Genomic DNA, 16069 nt, shown 5'->3' on the forward strand with positions numbered 1-16069 from the left:
CCAGAAGCATACTACGCATTTCTTCTAATAATTTCCTCATTTCAGGTTTAAAATCCGTTTTCAAAAACTGAAAATAGCTTAATACTAGCAACCTTTGGTACTTTGCATACGTATTAAATGTAGAAAGAGATGAACCCGATTTAGCTTTAGCATAGCATAGCATATCCCGATTTAGCTTTAGCACGGCGTAGCATATCCCATGTTGTTTCATCCTCTAAATTCTTATGGTTTACATTGACAAATTTGTAACCCCAAGCAAGTAAGTGCCTCATAGCTTGCGTAATGTAAATCAGTGAAGTCTCGTCCTTGCTCCTATCTTAATACAAATGCATAATAATTTTTTATATATTACGCCGGTGACAGAATTGTACATAGAACGAGGGAGGCCACCACTCTCTAAAATTTTAAACATTTTAAAATATATTTTAAATTTTGGGGAAAAAAGAAGAAGAAAGAAATTTACTTGACCCAAAAAATGAGTTTTGGTTCAAAAAAATAAAATGGTCATCTAGTCTATTCATGGTGGGTTATTTTATGTGTTTTTTTAATTATTCATATTTTGTTAATACTTAGTAGATGTTTCCTTTTTGCTGATATAATACTTAGTAGATGTTATTGGAGAGAACTAGCTTGGGATTGATTTTTTGATACTGCAATGTGCAACACAATATTGCCTTCATCATCCTTCTAGTTCAGGACTGTTCTTTGATACAATTTGGCATTTTCATAAACAATTACTCCAATGTCACTAAGAAATTAAATACATCAAGCCTGTTATATTTGAGGGCAATATGCAAAGCAGTCTTGTTTCGCCCTGTCACATCTACAATAGAATCAGGACAGATCAATAAAAGTTCTTCCAATAGATCAAGGTGTTTACCACTTTCTACTATGTAATGCAAAGGAGTGAGATGCTCCCTTCCTTTGACATGAACAAGGTCCCCATCAATTTGTAGAAGCTGACGCACCAGCTCAATATGTCCATTTTGTAGAGTGAGGTGAATAGGGCTAAACCCATTTTGATTTAGTTTATGAGCAAATAAGGGCTTTAAACCCATCATCTCCACGGCAAATGTGATTTGCCCAGTAGATGCAGCTATGTGTAAAGGAGTATCAGCAAATGGTAGCTCATCGATGTGCTCCAAAAGTTTTACATCCTCTATAATTAATTGGTAAAAGGCATTAATATCTCCATTTTCGACAAATTGCTTCATCCTCTCATCCATTTTAAGGAACGCTGATATATTAAGGCAAGGTTTTTCTTGGTCTGAACTTGTGGATGTGTGGCTTGAATTGGTAGGTTCTGCATACAACAAAAACAATATTAGCACTTCATCCTAATTACTTTTTCTATTTAAGTTTGGGGTGAAGTGTCATTCCTATAAACCTAAGGGAATGGAGTGTAACTACCCTAAAATTTATTTTCCAAAAAGAAATAAATGTTGAATTGGAAAGCTGGTATATGACTACAATTAAATATTTTCAATTTACAAGTCATTATAAAAATAACATTTATTTATACATTAAAAAAAGTAGCCGGTACACTTAGAAAAGGAATTTTATCCTTCATTGGTGTCATCTTTTAGATGTCTAAAATAGTCTAATAAAAAAATAGGAATTTATCCTTCGTTGGTGTCAATGAGTCATATGTCTAAAGTCTAAACTAGTTATATATATATATATATATATATATATAAATTTTCTCAAAAAAAAAAAAAAAAGACTAGTTATATAAAAATGGAAAATGTTAAAGGTGCTACAAGTTTTACTACATAAATCTTATAAACGAATATGACAATGAATGTGAATGGTGGGTGGTCAACTTCATAACTGAATTTTGAATTATCTCTTTCTAACTAGTGACACATCAATTTGTGAGATCAATGTAGTAAAATTTGTACTACCTGTAACATTTATTGCTCAAAATTTATAGATTTAGAGTAAAAATATTAACATGTCTACATCTTTTGAAAATCTAACTATTGATTTACAATTTTTTTTTTTGTTCACTATAATACACATGCCAAATTTCGTGCTAATCTTGAAATATAAACATTTGTCATTCCTCACATACAAAAATAAAAAATAAATAAAATAAAATAAGTGGAGTTATATTCTAAGGCTACAATCAAATTAGTTGACAAATTTCGTCATTTTTTTAATCCACTAAACATGCGTAGATCAACTTAAAGAGGCTAATATATATACCCATAAATGAAAATTTATTTGACCGTCAAAATGATGCAACATGCTATATGAGTGATGTTAAGGAAAATCATACTCCAATATAACTATAAATGAGAATGAAAAAAAAAAAAACTATAAATGAAAATTTATTACACCATCAAAATGGAATAACATGAATATTAAATATAGGACATTTGGCCAGTCATAGGTAATGGTTACAATTCTCACTAAAAAAATATATTAATATGGCTACATGTTTTGAAAATCTAGCTGTCAAATTGCATGTTCTTTATATTCTTAACACGCATGTCAAATTTCGTGTTAATTGAATGTTATTTATTATTTGACCCATAAACTTGTTTTTTATGCATAATTTTATATTACAAAAACTATAAATTTAAACATATGATATGACTTTGATTTTCTGGAAAAATTTTAAGTATGGTGAATATAAGAAAAAAAATGTAATCTAATGATAGATTTGTCAAAATTTACATTCAATAAAAAAATATTGAGTGGAGGGATTAAGATTTGTTAGGTTCTAAGGAATTAGGAACTAATGTATTAGAACTTCATTATGTATATGTTGGCAAATCATGATCAAAACATTCAGTATAGATTTAGGTTGCTCAAAGTGTGTTTATGTGTAAAGTTGGAATTAAGTGTACTTCAGGACTTAATGTGTAAATCTAAAAAACTCGATCAATCGAAAATTAGACTCGATCAATCGAAGCTCATGCATATATTTTTTCTGTAGAATTTTCCAACTCAAGCCCAAGCCCATATGACGTGTAGGGTTTTATGTTTTGCCTTAAGTATAAAAGGAGAAACCCTAGCCACGTTTTCAGGTTGTTGTTTATGCTGTGTGTGTGAATCTCTTGTGAGATCTAGAGGTGTTTACCTTCATACACAGTTACGGTTATCAAGATCAAGATTGATGTCAAGAGCTTGGTGATCGCTTCAGTTGCTGCATAAAGAGCTTAAAGAAAAACACAAGTGGGAGTACTTGTGGTTGTTGTGAATCCAAGAAAGAAGTAGTTCGTGGACTCGGAGCTGTCACGTGGTAGTAAGTTTTCCACTTGAGGTAGCAATAGGATGTTAGTGGTCTAAGTCACTATTGTAAAACTTCAATTCTTTCATAGTGGATCTGTTTTACCTTGAGGATAGCTAAGTTAAATCCTCCCCAGGTTTTTTATCGGTTTGGTTTTCCTGGGTTATCTTATCGTTATGTTCTTTATTTTCCACATTGTTTACATGATATGATTTACTTGTGTTAACCTAGATTTGAATAATTTACCTAAGTAATCACTTGGCTAAATAACTAAGTTAATCAACTTGTGTTTTAAGGGGTCTAAAAACGTACAAGATTAGGTGCAATACCTAGAGCATTACACCTGATGCAATAGCTCTCAATGACAGAGATTGAGAATGAAAAAGGCAATTTTCAATCTCAACCATTAAGTAAATAAAGTGCAACAAAATAAAAAAAGTGAAAGTTGTAAAAACAATTTGTGAGTAAGGATGGGGTAATTGCACCGGGTGCAATACCCTAGCAATCACACCCGATCCAAATCCTTGAGTGAAGTACAACTGATTTTGTAGCTATTGACCATAACTAAGTTTTTATCCAAACTTTATATTTAAATATATGAGAGATACAAAGGGTATTTATTATTGTTACAAGAGATCTAATAAATGATGTGTCAACTTTTTAATCACAAAGCAAAAAAGTAAGAAGGAATTTATCTAATCTAATATGGAAAATGCTAAAACTACAAACATTTTTACAAAAACTTTTATATATTGCTTATGTGGTGAGTCATTATTGGTAAGTGAAAAGAGTGTCGACTCTACTATACAAGCAATTGATGCGGACGCCTAAGGCTCTAAGTAAAATAAAGGCCTCCAAATTTTAACCAATATGATTATTTCTTTAATTAATTAAGCCCAAGTATTAGTCAACAAATAAAATAATATTTTTTTTATCAAATGTAAAACAAGAAAAAAGAGAGAGAAATGCTACATTCATAACATTTTTATAACAAATCCTAAGTATCAAGTTGTTACAGGCAGTTAGTGATGACAAAAAAATAATTTCAGTTGTGGGTTCAAATTAGAACTAGTAACCATGGTTGTCAAAATCGCATCTAGATCGTAGGATCGCACGATTTTGTGATCTTACCTCACCAAAAACATTTAGAATCGTACAAGGATTGTAAAAATTGTAGGATCGCATGTAGGATTGTGTAGGATCATATAGGATTGTAGGATCATATGGGATCCTACTGATTCCATCGATCCTACCAAAATGTAAAAATCAGTTTTTAGTTCATCTTTATAAGTTGTAATTTGTAATCCCAAGACTAAGATATTGTACTTCATAAATGTATCAACTAATTGGTGGGACTCATATGGAGATGACTTTCTTGAATTGAAAATTTTTGCTATAAGAATATTGAGCTTAACATATAGCTCTTTAGGTTGTGAAAGTGTATAATTGGAGTACATTTGGAATGGTAAGACCAAGTGACTTGGTATATTATCCTCCAGTTGAGAATTCTCTATTAAAGTTGGTACAACTTTAAGTACACTCAAAAAGGAGAAAATTGTTAAAAAAAAAAAAAAATGAATGAGTTGGTATTTGTTATGTAAAACTTAAAGATAAAAGAGAAATTACCTAAACCATCAAGTGCAAAAGAAGAAATTGGTTTGAAGAACTTGTCTTCGGATGATGAGTGGTTAGCAAAGGGTGTTGACCAAAAGATGATGGTACAAATTTTGATGAAGATAATGAAGTAACAATTCTAATGCCTTCCTTTATAGATTTAAAAAAAAAGAAAAAAAAAGAAAAAAAAAGCTATATGTGTATAGTGTGAATGTGTGATCACTATTGTATCATTTGGCTATCAATGTTAGGTGATGATGAGGGTTCAAGAGTTGCTGCTGAAGGAAAAAGTGTGCTAGTATTTTGGTACTTGGTTAGTTTCTAATTAAACATTCACTGAACTTTTTAAATAAATTGTGTTAAAACTTAAATTTATTTGTTTCATTAGTACAGATGTAGTGATGTAAGATATGCAAATTACATCATATGATCAAAATCTTTATTTTTTTATGGAAGATTCGTAATTCACATGATTATTCAATATACAAAGACACTATCAATGTGTTTTTTGCTTCAAATTTGAAAATAGGTAGGATCTTACAATCCACAATCCAATCCTATGATCCATGATCCTACCTACCTCCTGCGATCCTACATATGATCACGATTTTAACAACCTTGCCAGTAACAATTCAATACCTAAAACTTGTAAAAAAGAGAGCAATAAACACACAAAATTCACAACATTTTTCACAATTGTTGAGTTGGCAACCTTTTACTAATTCTCACCTAGGTCCGCCACTAACATCACTATTTTGCTTATCACTATCAATCTACCACATCAACAAATGTGAAAAGTTTTGTCAATTTTTTGTGTTTCTATAATTTCTAAAAAACAATTCTACATGGTTTATGTTAATTAGTAATAATTTTGCATCTAAAAAAAGATATTAGAATTTATATAATATTTTATTTTTGAAAAAATTATATTTAAACATATAAAGGCCTCAATTTCAGTTTTCACCTTAGACCCCCAAATGCATTAAGCTGCCCTTGAGTGAAAAAAATGATGTTGGTAATGGGCTCAAATGAGAACCAATAAAAATTTGCAACATCACTAGTTTGTAAAAATATTGTAAAATAGTTTGTGACTGTAGTTTTATTCAACTAATATTGATGTGTCATCCATTATATTCATTGTCATTTTAGTTTTTAAGTATTTTGTATTCAAATTTTTAATAGTTTAATATTTTCCAAAAAAACTTAAAAGTGAAGAAAAAAATCCAAAAAAAAAAAAAATCACTTTTAGTGATGATTTATTTAAAAAAAAAAAAATTGATGGTTGGTGGTAAGATGCTAGTTGTGATGGGTAATACTTGTTGCACATAAGTTCTTACCCACAATTTTACACACATCTCATTTTTAATTGAAACTGTGACTTAAAATCATGATTTTCAACTTCAACTTGTGTAAAATTGTGCATAACAATTCATCTATAATAAACAACTCTGACAATAAAAAAAATATGTTAGATTCTAAGGAATTAGAAACTAATGTATTAGTACTTCATTTTGTAATGTTGGCAAACTATGATCAAAACATTTTAGTCTTGTTTAGATTTTCTCAAAGTATATGTTTTTTTTGTAAAGTTGGAATCGAGTTGTTGTAGGATTTACTATGTAAATCTGCCTGGCTTGATCGATCAAGAATTAGACTCGATCGATCGAAAGTCGTGTAGATTTTTTTTTTTTCTGCAAAATTTCCAACTCAGCCCAAGCCTGTTTGACGTTTAAGGTTTTATGTTTTGTCTTAAGTATAAAAGGGAAAATCCTAACCACGTTTTTATGTTGCTCTTTATACTGTGTGTGTGAATCTTCTGTGAGATCAAGAGGTGGTTGCCTTCACACATACTTAGGGTTTCCAAGATTCAAGATTATGTCAAGAACTTGGTGATCAAATCAGTTGCAGATTCAAGAGTTTAAAGATACACAAGCGGGAGTGCTTGTACTTGTTGGGAATCCAAGAAAGAAGTAGTCCGTGGACTCAGAGCTATCATGGGGCTGTGGTAGTAAGTTTCCTACTCGAGGTAGCAATAGGATATTAGTGGTCTAAGTCGCTATTGTGTAAACTTCAATTCTTTCATAGTGGATTCAATTTTACCTTGAGGATAGTTAGGTTAAATCTTCTCCAGGTTTTTTACCGGTTTAGTTTTCCTGGGTTATCATATTGTTGTGTTCTTTATTTTCTGCACTTTTTAATCACTTGGCTAAATAACTAGGTTAATCTAGTTGTGTTTTAAAGGGTCTAAAAGTAAACAAAATATAAAGAAGAAGAAAAATGCAACAGAAATTTCACCTCAGGTGCTTGTAGTTCGCTTCCTCCTTCCACTTCTTCTTCTTTTTCTTTCAGTTTGTCTACCTTAAAAGGGTTCAGCGAGAAGTGAGAAACCTTTGGCCTTTCTCATTGATTTATACAAGCCATGTGCTCTATCTACTAGTCTCACCTTTATGTTTTTCTAAAATTTTTATTTTAACTTCGTAATTTATACAAGCCATGTGCTATCCATGAGGCCAACCACTCTTCTATCACTCTTTTAATCCTAGCAAACCTTTTCTTTTCTTCTTTTATTTATTTATTTTTTGTTAATCCTTTTTAAAATAACCTTATCTTTACTCACTTTTTCTTTAAAGTCCCTGGTTACTATTTAAATATTTAATTATTGTCCATATCCAGGTTACTATTTACTCATACAAGATTCAAGCCTATCTAGTCTATCTAAACGACTAAACCTGCTTTGTAGAAATTTTATAGTTTTTAGATTATAGTGAGATTTCGAAAGGACAAATGTTCTATCCTTTCACTCAAAAAAGAAAAGTAAAAAAGAAAGGACATATGTTAGTATGAACTATTGATTTTTTAAAATTCTAGCCTTCTTAGCTGTAACGTGCAAAAAAAGTTTACATCGCTAAGAAGTTTTATGATTCATCACAATAATTGGCTAAGATGATATAGGCCATTCGTAAGTTCTTCATGTTTGAAACATGGATTATGAAATAGCTGAGGTAATTCTTGCATTACAAAGGAATCTGTGTAATGTGTATTACATTATTTAAATAGTTTATTTGTATCTTTCGTTGGTGGATTTTCCAGAAGGATTCTCCAACTGGTTTAGCGATTTGGGGCTGTAAATTTTCCAGAAGGATGCTTCATGCTAAGAACCAAGTTATTATTTTTACCGTAATTTCTTTCTTTTTTAAAATTAATTTTTTAGAACATTTTAGTGTTTCTAATTTCTATGCATGTTGGTGTATATAGCTATGAAAGTGGAATTTTTTTTATAAAATAAGAAATAATTAATCATCATATCAATATTTTCCATAATAGCCTTCATTTTATTTTTTGGTAATTCTAAAAAACTGATTGTTATTCTCATTAAATAACCATCTAAATTTACCTACCTTAGGAGTTAAAATCTCTTTCACAAATTAGAAAACTTTTTTTTTTTTTTTTTTTTTTTTTTTTGAGAGAGATAATTACAATATGCTGTTAACCCCAGAGCTTGAACTCTTTCCCTTAGACCCCTAAGCATGTGCCAATTCAACTACAAGACCTTTAGTGAAAACTTCAATTTAATTATATTATTAAAATATTGATTTAATTTAAATATACTTACTTTTTTATCAAGTCATACATCGCACGGACTTAAGGCGCATAACACTAAATACTATATAGTAAATGATTTTAGAAATTTTGGTTACACCAAGTGGATTTGTTACCTAATTATTACGTCTTTTGATTTAATTTATACTTTTACTGCTATTTTATTTGTTTTTCTCAACTTCTTTTTTTAGTTATTTGTATTTATTGATAATTTCTCTCAATGAACAAGATTTTTTTCTTTAGCATTTATAAATTTTATAAATAGTATTTTTTTTAATATATTTTTTTAATACGAGAATTTTATTTTAGTAAACTTCAAAAATTTCGGATAACCTAGATTTTTTTTTTTTGAAGCTGGAACCAAACAATTTCATTAATTTAGAAAACTAGAATCCAAATACAACGCATCCACCACTGGCGGAGGATCCTCCTCCATCCAAATAATTTCATTATCAAGTAATCTAGCAAATCTAGCCAAAGCATGAGCAACACTATTTGCATTGCGCCTAACACAATTAGATGAAATGGACCTGAAACCCGCAGCCAAGCACCAAATGTCTTCGTAAATTAAACCAAGTCGTGATAGGTCTAGTTAGGCCTGAGAAATCATCTTCATCACCATAGCATTATCACCTTCCAGGATAATCTCCGTGAAGCCCGCATCAATGGCAAACTCAAGCGCTTTACGGCAAGCCATCACTTCCACCTCCTCATTGTCATGCACAGCACCTCCCCTCACAGCTATAGCAGCCATGACTTCACCATTTTCGATCCTAATCACTGCCCCATACCCCGATGCAGCACCATATCAAAACAAGCACCGTTGAAGTTCAGCTTGAATAATGATCCCGGTGGACGCTGCCATGTTTGCTGTGCTGGGACATGAATCAGATCGGGCACACTTAGAACATCTTGTGCATTCGTATACTCCCTCAAATGATCAACTACACGCTGGGCCGATCTTGAAGGATGCTGGAATACACCACCATGAATAACCTAGATTTTTATTTGGTACTTTATTTATTTTTTGATATCAAAGTTTTATAGGAATGTTAACGAACTATGCAAACCTACTTCAAAATTTGGAACTTTTTTTTTTTTTGAACTATAAACTATAAAGTTGGCAAAAGGTAAACTCTCGCAAATCTCTCTCTCTCTCTCTCTCTCTCTCTCTCTCTCTCTCTCTCTCTCTCTCTCTCTCTCTCATTTAGCTATTGGTCTCTTTGCTAAGTCTTGGATCAAAAAGGTAAACTCTTCTTCCACTCTTTGAAATTCTCACCCACTCTTCAAAACTTTGCTTTCAATTGTGCTTTTGAATTTTTTTTAATTATTGTTTCTCAAAAACTGTATATTTGATAAGTTCGTGACTACTATCGTGCAACACACAGGCTTTCAACTAGTTATTAAATGAAGAATAAAATTTGACTATAAATATGTTTTGAGTTATTTTTTAAATTCATTATATTGAGATTTATAAGAATATCAATGTGTTTTATTTAAACAAATCACATGACTCATTAACAAAGCCATATATATGAGTAAAATTATGCATAAATAATCTCTTCAATTACCACATAATAGAGAATTAGTTTAAAGGAATCTTCTCTACGTCATTACATGTAAGTCATTTAACCATCTACATGTAATATTAATTTAAACTAGCACATGACTGATGACCCAATTAATAGGTCATGTGTCATGTGGATGGATTTGGCAACCTTCACAAGATCAGCTAGAGGAGTTTTCCTCCAAATTGGTTTAGAGGTTAACATTTTCATTTTAAAAATAGTTAGCTAATTTTAATTTTAAATATTCTCATCATCGAATAGATAGTAGAAATTTTTTGGCTAAATCCTTTGGGTGTGTTTGGTACACTAAATGAGAATTACGATTGAAATGGTAATTTTTATTACTGGGAATAAAATGTGTTGTAATGGAATAACTAAATTTATTCATAAGTTTGGCTGTGAGTTGTAACATTAGAATAAAACTTAAGATTTATTTTAAGAAATGTCTTATTCAAACAATTATATTTCTAAGATTATAATATATATATATATATATATATATATTAATTTGAGAGGGATAAATTATTTTTTGATCATTTTTTATTTACATAATTATTATGTGCATATGGAAAGTTTGTTTATGTGAAAATATATTAATTTTAAAAATTATTACACCTACTAAAGAATGGTTATTACTAGTTTACAACCCTATTAGAACCAAGGGCGGTTTTACCTTAAGGCCAGGGGGTTCAAATACCCCCTGACTTGGCCATAATTATATATATATATATATATATATATATATATATATGTATATATTCCTTTTAATAACTTTTCTTTAGCTCATTAAATAAAATTTTGAACCTCCTAGCCCTAAATTTTGTTTAAACTCAATTGACGTAAGTTTGCATAAGATCATCTTAATGCTACTTTTATAATATTTTTACAATAATTTAACAAGTGGCAAATAGTAACTGGTTTTTATTAGAACCCACAACTAAGATCACTTTTTTCCTACATGTAACAACTTGCCACTTAGGTTTCGTTGTGAAAGTGTTGTGTCAAATAGCACTACAAAAAATATATTTAATTATATTAGAAAGAAAAAAAAAGTTTCAAATTTTTGCTCATTCATAAAAAAAAAAAAAAAAAAAAAAAATCCTTTTTTTCCAAGACTTTGGCTTATTTTCCCATACAATAGAATAAAGTTGTTTTTCCCTGCACTTTTCTTCTTCATCAACTAAAAAGTACACACTATTACAACCAATAGATCTATATCTATATCTATGATTCTTTTCTCATTCTCTCTATCTTTTTTTTTTTCCCTTCTATGTTTTCTTTGTTTTTCTCTCTATTTGATCAAGTAGTTTGATAAATGCTTTAAAGATTTCCAAATCCAAAAATTATTTTAGTGCTTGCTTCAATTTCAAGGGACAAACCACGTGTATGGTTAAGAAGTCATACACTTCATAAAAACCAAACCAGTAAAAAACCTGGGGAGGATTTAACCTAGCTATCCTCAAGGTAAAAAGCAAATCCACTATAAAGAATCGGAGTTTACAATAAGATTTAGACCACTAACATCTTATTGCTATCACATGTAGAACTTACTGATACGATTACATGCAAGCTCTGAATCCACGGACTCCTTCTCTATTAGGCCTTTGCAACATAAGCACCCATACTTGTGATAAAAAAAACAAACTCTCCTATTTGTGACTCCAAGACCACCCTTGAAGTTTAGATCATCAGCACCTTTGATGACTAGAGAAGGCAGCAACTTCTACAACACCGGATCTTGAGATTCTTTAAAGAATAACACCGGTAGAAGACATGAGAGAGCTTTTTGGATACAAAACCCTAGATCTACAAAAGAGGCACAAGATGCACTCTAATCTCTCTAAAAAACTCTGAAAACCCTCTCTAGGCTTAGCTTATAATGTCCTTTAAATACTGAAAAAAAACGGCTTGTGATTTGGGCTTCAAATGGTCAAGTTATGGGCTTTTTACGTTTGCTGATTTTTTGTTGACATGCGACTTTCGATCGATCGAATACCAATCAAACGAAATAGATTGTAACTCATTTTTTTCATCCCGAACTTGAGTTTTTTGTCTTGGACTTCAATGTAGACCATTCTAAAGCAATGAGACTTAGTTTTTGTCATGGTTTACCAACATTACAAACTCAAAACCTAACAAAGTGAGATATTCCCTAAAATAGATCTTAAATTTTATTCTCTTTTTTTTTTTTTTTTTGAAAAATTCTTATTCTAATATTACAACTTACAAGCAAACTAATTAATAGGTTTAATTATTCCATTTACAATACATTTTACTCTTAGTAATAAAGATTACCATTCCTTTTGTAATCCACATTCAGTGCACCTAATGTGTCCTTAGAGAGAAATAGTTATTATTTACTTTAAAGAAAAAAAAAATTGAGAAACAAAAAATAGATATTCATAAGGAATGAATATTCTCTGTAATAGCTAAACCATATGAATAATTATTATATTATAGTGTTTATAACAGTCTATCAAACATGCCTTAAATGAACGTGAATACTCTCAAATGTTTTAATAAATTAATATTGCAAAGTACATTCCTTTTAAAGCTATTTTCCAACTATCACCGATCATCAATAGACTAAGTACGAACATTATTGAGTTAATAAATTTCGGACACTTTTTCATTTCTAGTTTTGTTTTCTCCTAATCTAATATATTCAAGTTTTCCTCTCTATCTCTCAATTCCCCTGTTATTTGTTTATATAATGGTCTTCATTCATCAAGTAAAAAAGTTAGATCCAGTATTGATATAATGACGCTTTCCCAGATTCTATCTTGTGCTTTCTTCAAAAGTCTTTGCATTGTTGAAGAAGACCTAGACTGAGACTTGGCATCTAAGGTGTTTTTCCACCCACTACCATGAAGATCTTTTTTTTCTTTTATGAATAGTCTATATCTATATATTACTAAAAGCTGAAGCGTGATATTTATTGCTACTGAACTCCTGTTGCGCCACCTCATCGCTACGTACGTCATTCGCCACATAATTATTATTTATTATTTATTCCTATTTTTTTTTACAAAAAAAAAATATATATAAATAGATTATTGACTTTACATATTCATCTTTGTCGGTTTTAACATCTATATATATTTCTTTTTTTATTTCCAATTTTCCTATAATTTTTTTTACATTCACTTATTTTTTAATTATTTACACTTTCTTTAACCTTTCTTCTTCCCTTACCTTTTCATCTCCCCACTACCCTTTACTTTAATATTGCTATTCATCTTTCTCTTCATCTTCCTTTATTTGTCTCTTCTTATCCCTTCTCTCTTACTATAAATTTGTCACTCTTTTCCATTCTTTGCATAGTTTTCTCTCACAAAAAGGTTCTCTCTCTCTCTCTCTCTCTCTCTCTCTCTCTCTCAATGTTTTGGTGGATTTTTATTTTTTATTGCATCTCCGCTTTAGGTTGATAAATTTTTGTGTGTTTAAGAACTCTAATTTAGGTTGATACGATTTAGTTTTGTATTTTAATTTATTATTATTATTATTATTTTGCTCTTTGATTGTTAAATTTTATCTGATTACATTATAAAAAATTAAAGATAGTAGATAAAAATAAAATAGTATTCCATTACAGAGCATAATTTGGATAATTTAGTGTTTATTGTTATATCTTTTAATTTTTCTTATTTTTTTTTCTTCTCTTCTATTTTACTTAATATTGAAATTCAACCACATCCTCCTTATTATTAAATTATTTATATTTTCTCTCTCTTTTTATTTTAAAAAATAAAAACTATAATATTTTACTTAAATTCAATTAAAAGAAAATTGTGCTCATCAAATTGTACTCATATTTTTTTTTTTAACATTTACACTTTCTCCAACCTTTCACCTTCTCTTTACCTTTTCATCTCCCCAAACATTCTACCTTGATATCACTCTTCCTCTCTCCTTTTACCTTCTTTATTTTGATTCTTTTTATTATCATCCTCTTAGTATAAATTTGTCATTCATTCTTCCATATTTTACATAATTTTCTCTCACAAAAAAGTGGTTATTTTCCACTCTTTCTCCCTAAATTTTTTGGTGGATTTTTATTTTTATTTTTCTTGCATCTCTATTTTAGCTTGATAAAGTTTTTTATTCTTTAGAACTCTATTTTGGTTGATGGGATTTAGTTTTGTGTTTTAAGTTTATTTATTTATTTATTTTTATCTTTTATGACTTTGATTGTTAAATATTATCATATTGAATTATAAATAATTAAAAATACTATATAAGAATGTACTATTATTAAATTAAATAGAATTATTTGGATAAGTTAGTGTTTATTGTTATGTATTTTTTTTTTCTCATATCATTTTATTTAACATTTAAATTCAGCCACAACCCCCATATATTTCATTAAATTATTTATATTTCCACTCTTTTTTATTTTTAAAAATTTAAAATATAATATTTTGCCTAAATTAAATAAATAAAATTGTCCACATTAAGTGGAGTAATGCTAGGGAAACACTCATTCTCACACCCAATGCATCAAAGGAATAATGAAATACAAAACAAATCAAGTTAGAAACACTAAATTAAAAAAAAAAAAAAAAACTAATAATGCATATTTAATGTTCATAGAAATCTCATCAAATTTTGGAAACGATCGGTTGCCAAGGAGAGAGAGAGAGAGAGAGAGAGAGAGATATGGTATAAAAAAAAAAACCAATACAAAGTAATAAAGTGTAGATAAAGAAAAAAAACTAAAAGTCAATTTGTAATCGTTGATTGGAAAACAAAGAGGTTGTAAGGAGAAGTAAAAAAATAAAATAGAGATTACCGTGTGGAGAACATTAAAAACTTTATAGTGTAGTAACATAAACCGTTAAATTCACTTAAAAAATTAAATCAACAATCAACAATGAAATACAATCATAGTACTAAATTTAAAACTAATCAAACTCTAACTATGGAAACCATATTAATCATAACTAAGAAAGATATGTTCTCTGATAGTAGTAGAAATTACATAAGAAATAAAGTTAGAAAATTTAAAAATTCATTTTTTGACGTTTCATTTAACCTTATTTATAATATATATATATATATATATATTTATATAATTTTCATACACTAATACTTTTGAAAATCTAATGAACAATGCTACCTCTCATTAATTTATTGTCTTTGTTATGCAAATTATCAGGTAGTAAATATATGATAATGGTAAAAAGCATTACAAATGAGATCACTAAAAATATATATATATATATATATATAAAATTAATTAGCCACTATCATTATGAAGTAGTAGTTTATAATTTTACGCATCTAAAAAAGTGGAATATATAGAGTTTTCTTAAAGATATGTGTAAAGATTTACTATATATATGTGTGTGTGTGCGTGTGTGTAAAGGTAAAAAAATGTATATTTAAGGTTTTTATTAACTTAAAAACTAATGAAAAACCAATGGTTAATAACTAAAATTATAGTATTAATAAAATATTTAATGAAACCATCCTAAAAAAATTATCAAGCACAACGCGCGGGTATGCGACTAGTATATCTAAAAGTTGAAGCGTAGCATTTATTGTTACTACACTCCAATTGAGCTACATCAGTATCCACATCATTATCTTTTTTCTTTTCAATTTTCCTATAATTGTTTTAACATTTATTTTTTTAATATTTATATTTCTCCAACCTTTCTTCCTTACTTTTTCATCTCTCCACTACCTCTCCAACCTTTCTCTTTCCTTTACCTTTTCATCTTCCCACTCCACTCTACCTTAATATCATTCTTCCTTTTTCCCTTCATCTTCCTTTATTTTTGTTTCTTCTTATTCACACCCTCTTACTATAAAGTTGTCACTATCTCTTCCATTCTATGCATAGTTTTTCCTCACCAAAAAAAAGTTCTCTCTCTCTCTCTCTCTCTGTCTCTCTCTCTCTCTCTCAATTTTTTTGGTGAATTTTTTATTTTTCTTGTATCTTTGCTTTAGATTGATAATTTTTTATATTATTTAAAACTCTACTTTAGGTTAATGCGATTTAAGTTTTGTTTTTTAAATTGTTGTCTTTTTTTGTTGTCTTTGA

At 29.3% G+C, this 16069-nt stretch overlaps 1 protein-coding gene across 1 annotated transcript; it reads right to left on the minus strand.

Moving 5' to 3' along the window:
- Window positions 1–734: 734 nt before the first annotated feature.
- Window positions 735–9206, minus strand: LOC115983402 (ankyrin repeat-containing protein BDA1-like). Its single transcript, XM_031106074.1, has 2 exons — window positions 9086–9206; window positions 735–1303 (listed from the first exon to the last, which is right to left on the minus strand). Exons 1-2 carry the CDS (start codon window positions 9204–9206, stop codon window positions 735–737), a joined length of 690 nt encoding a protein of 229 aa, XP_030961934.1.
- Between the last annotated feature and the right edge of the window lie 6863 nt (window positions 9207–16069).

This window comes from Quercus lobata, chromosome 4 (assembly GCF_001633185.2).
Source record: "Quercus lobata isolate SW786 chromosome 4, ValleyOak3.0 Primary Assembly, whole genome shotgun sequence".
Taxonomy (NCBI): domain Eukaryota; kingdom Viridiplantae; phylum Streptophyta; class Magnoliopsida; order Fagales; family Fagaceae; genus Quercus; species Quercus lobata.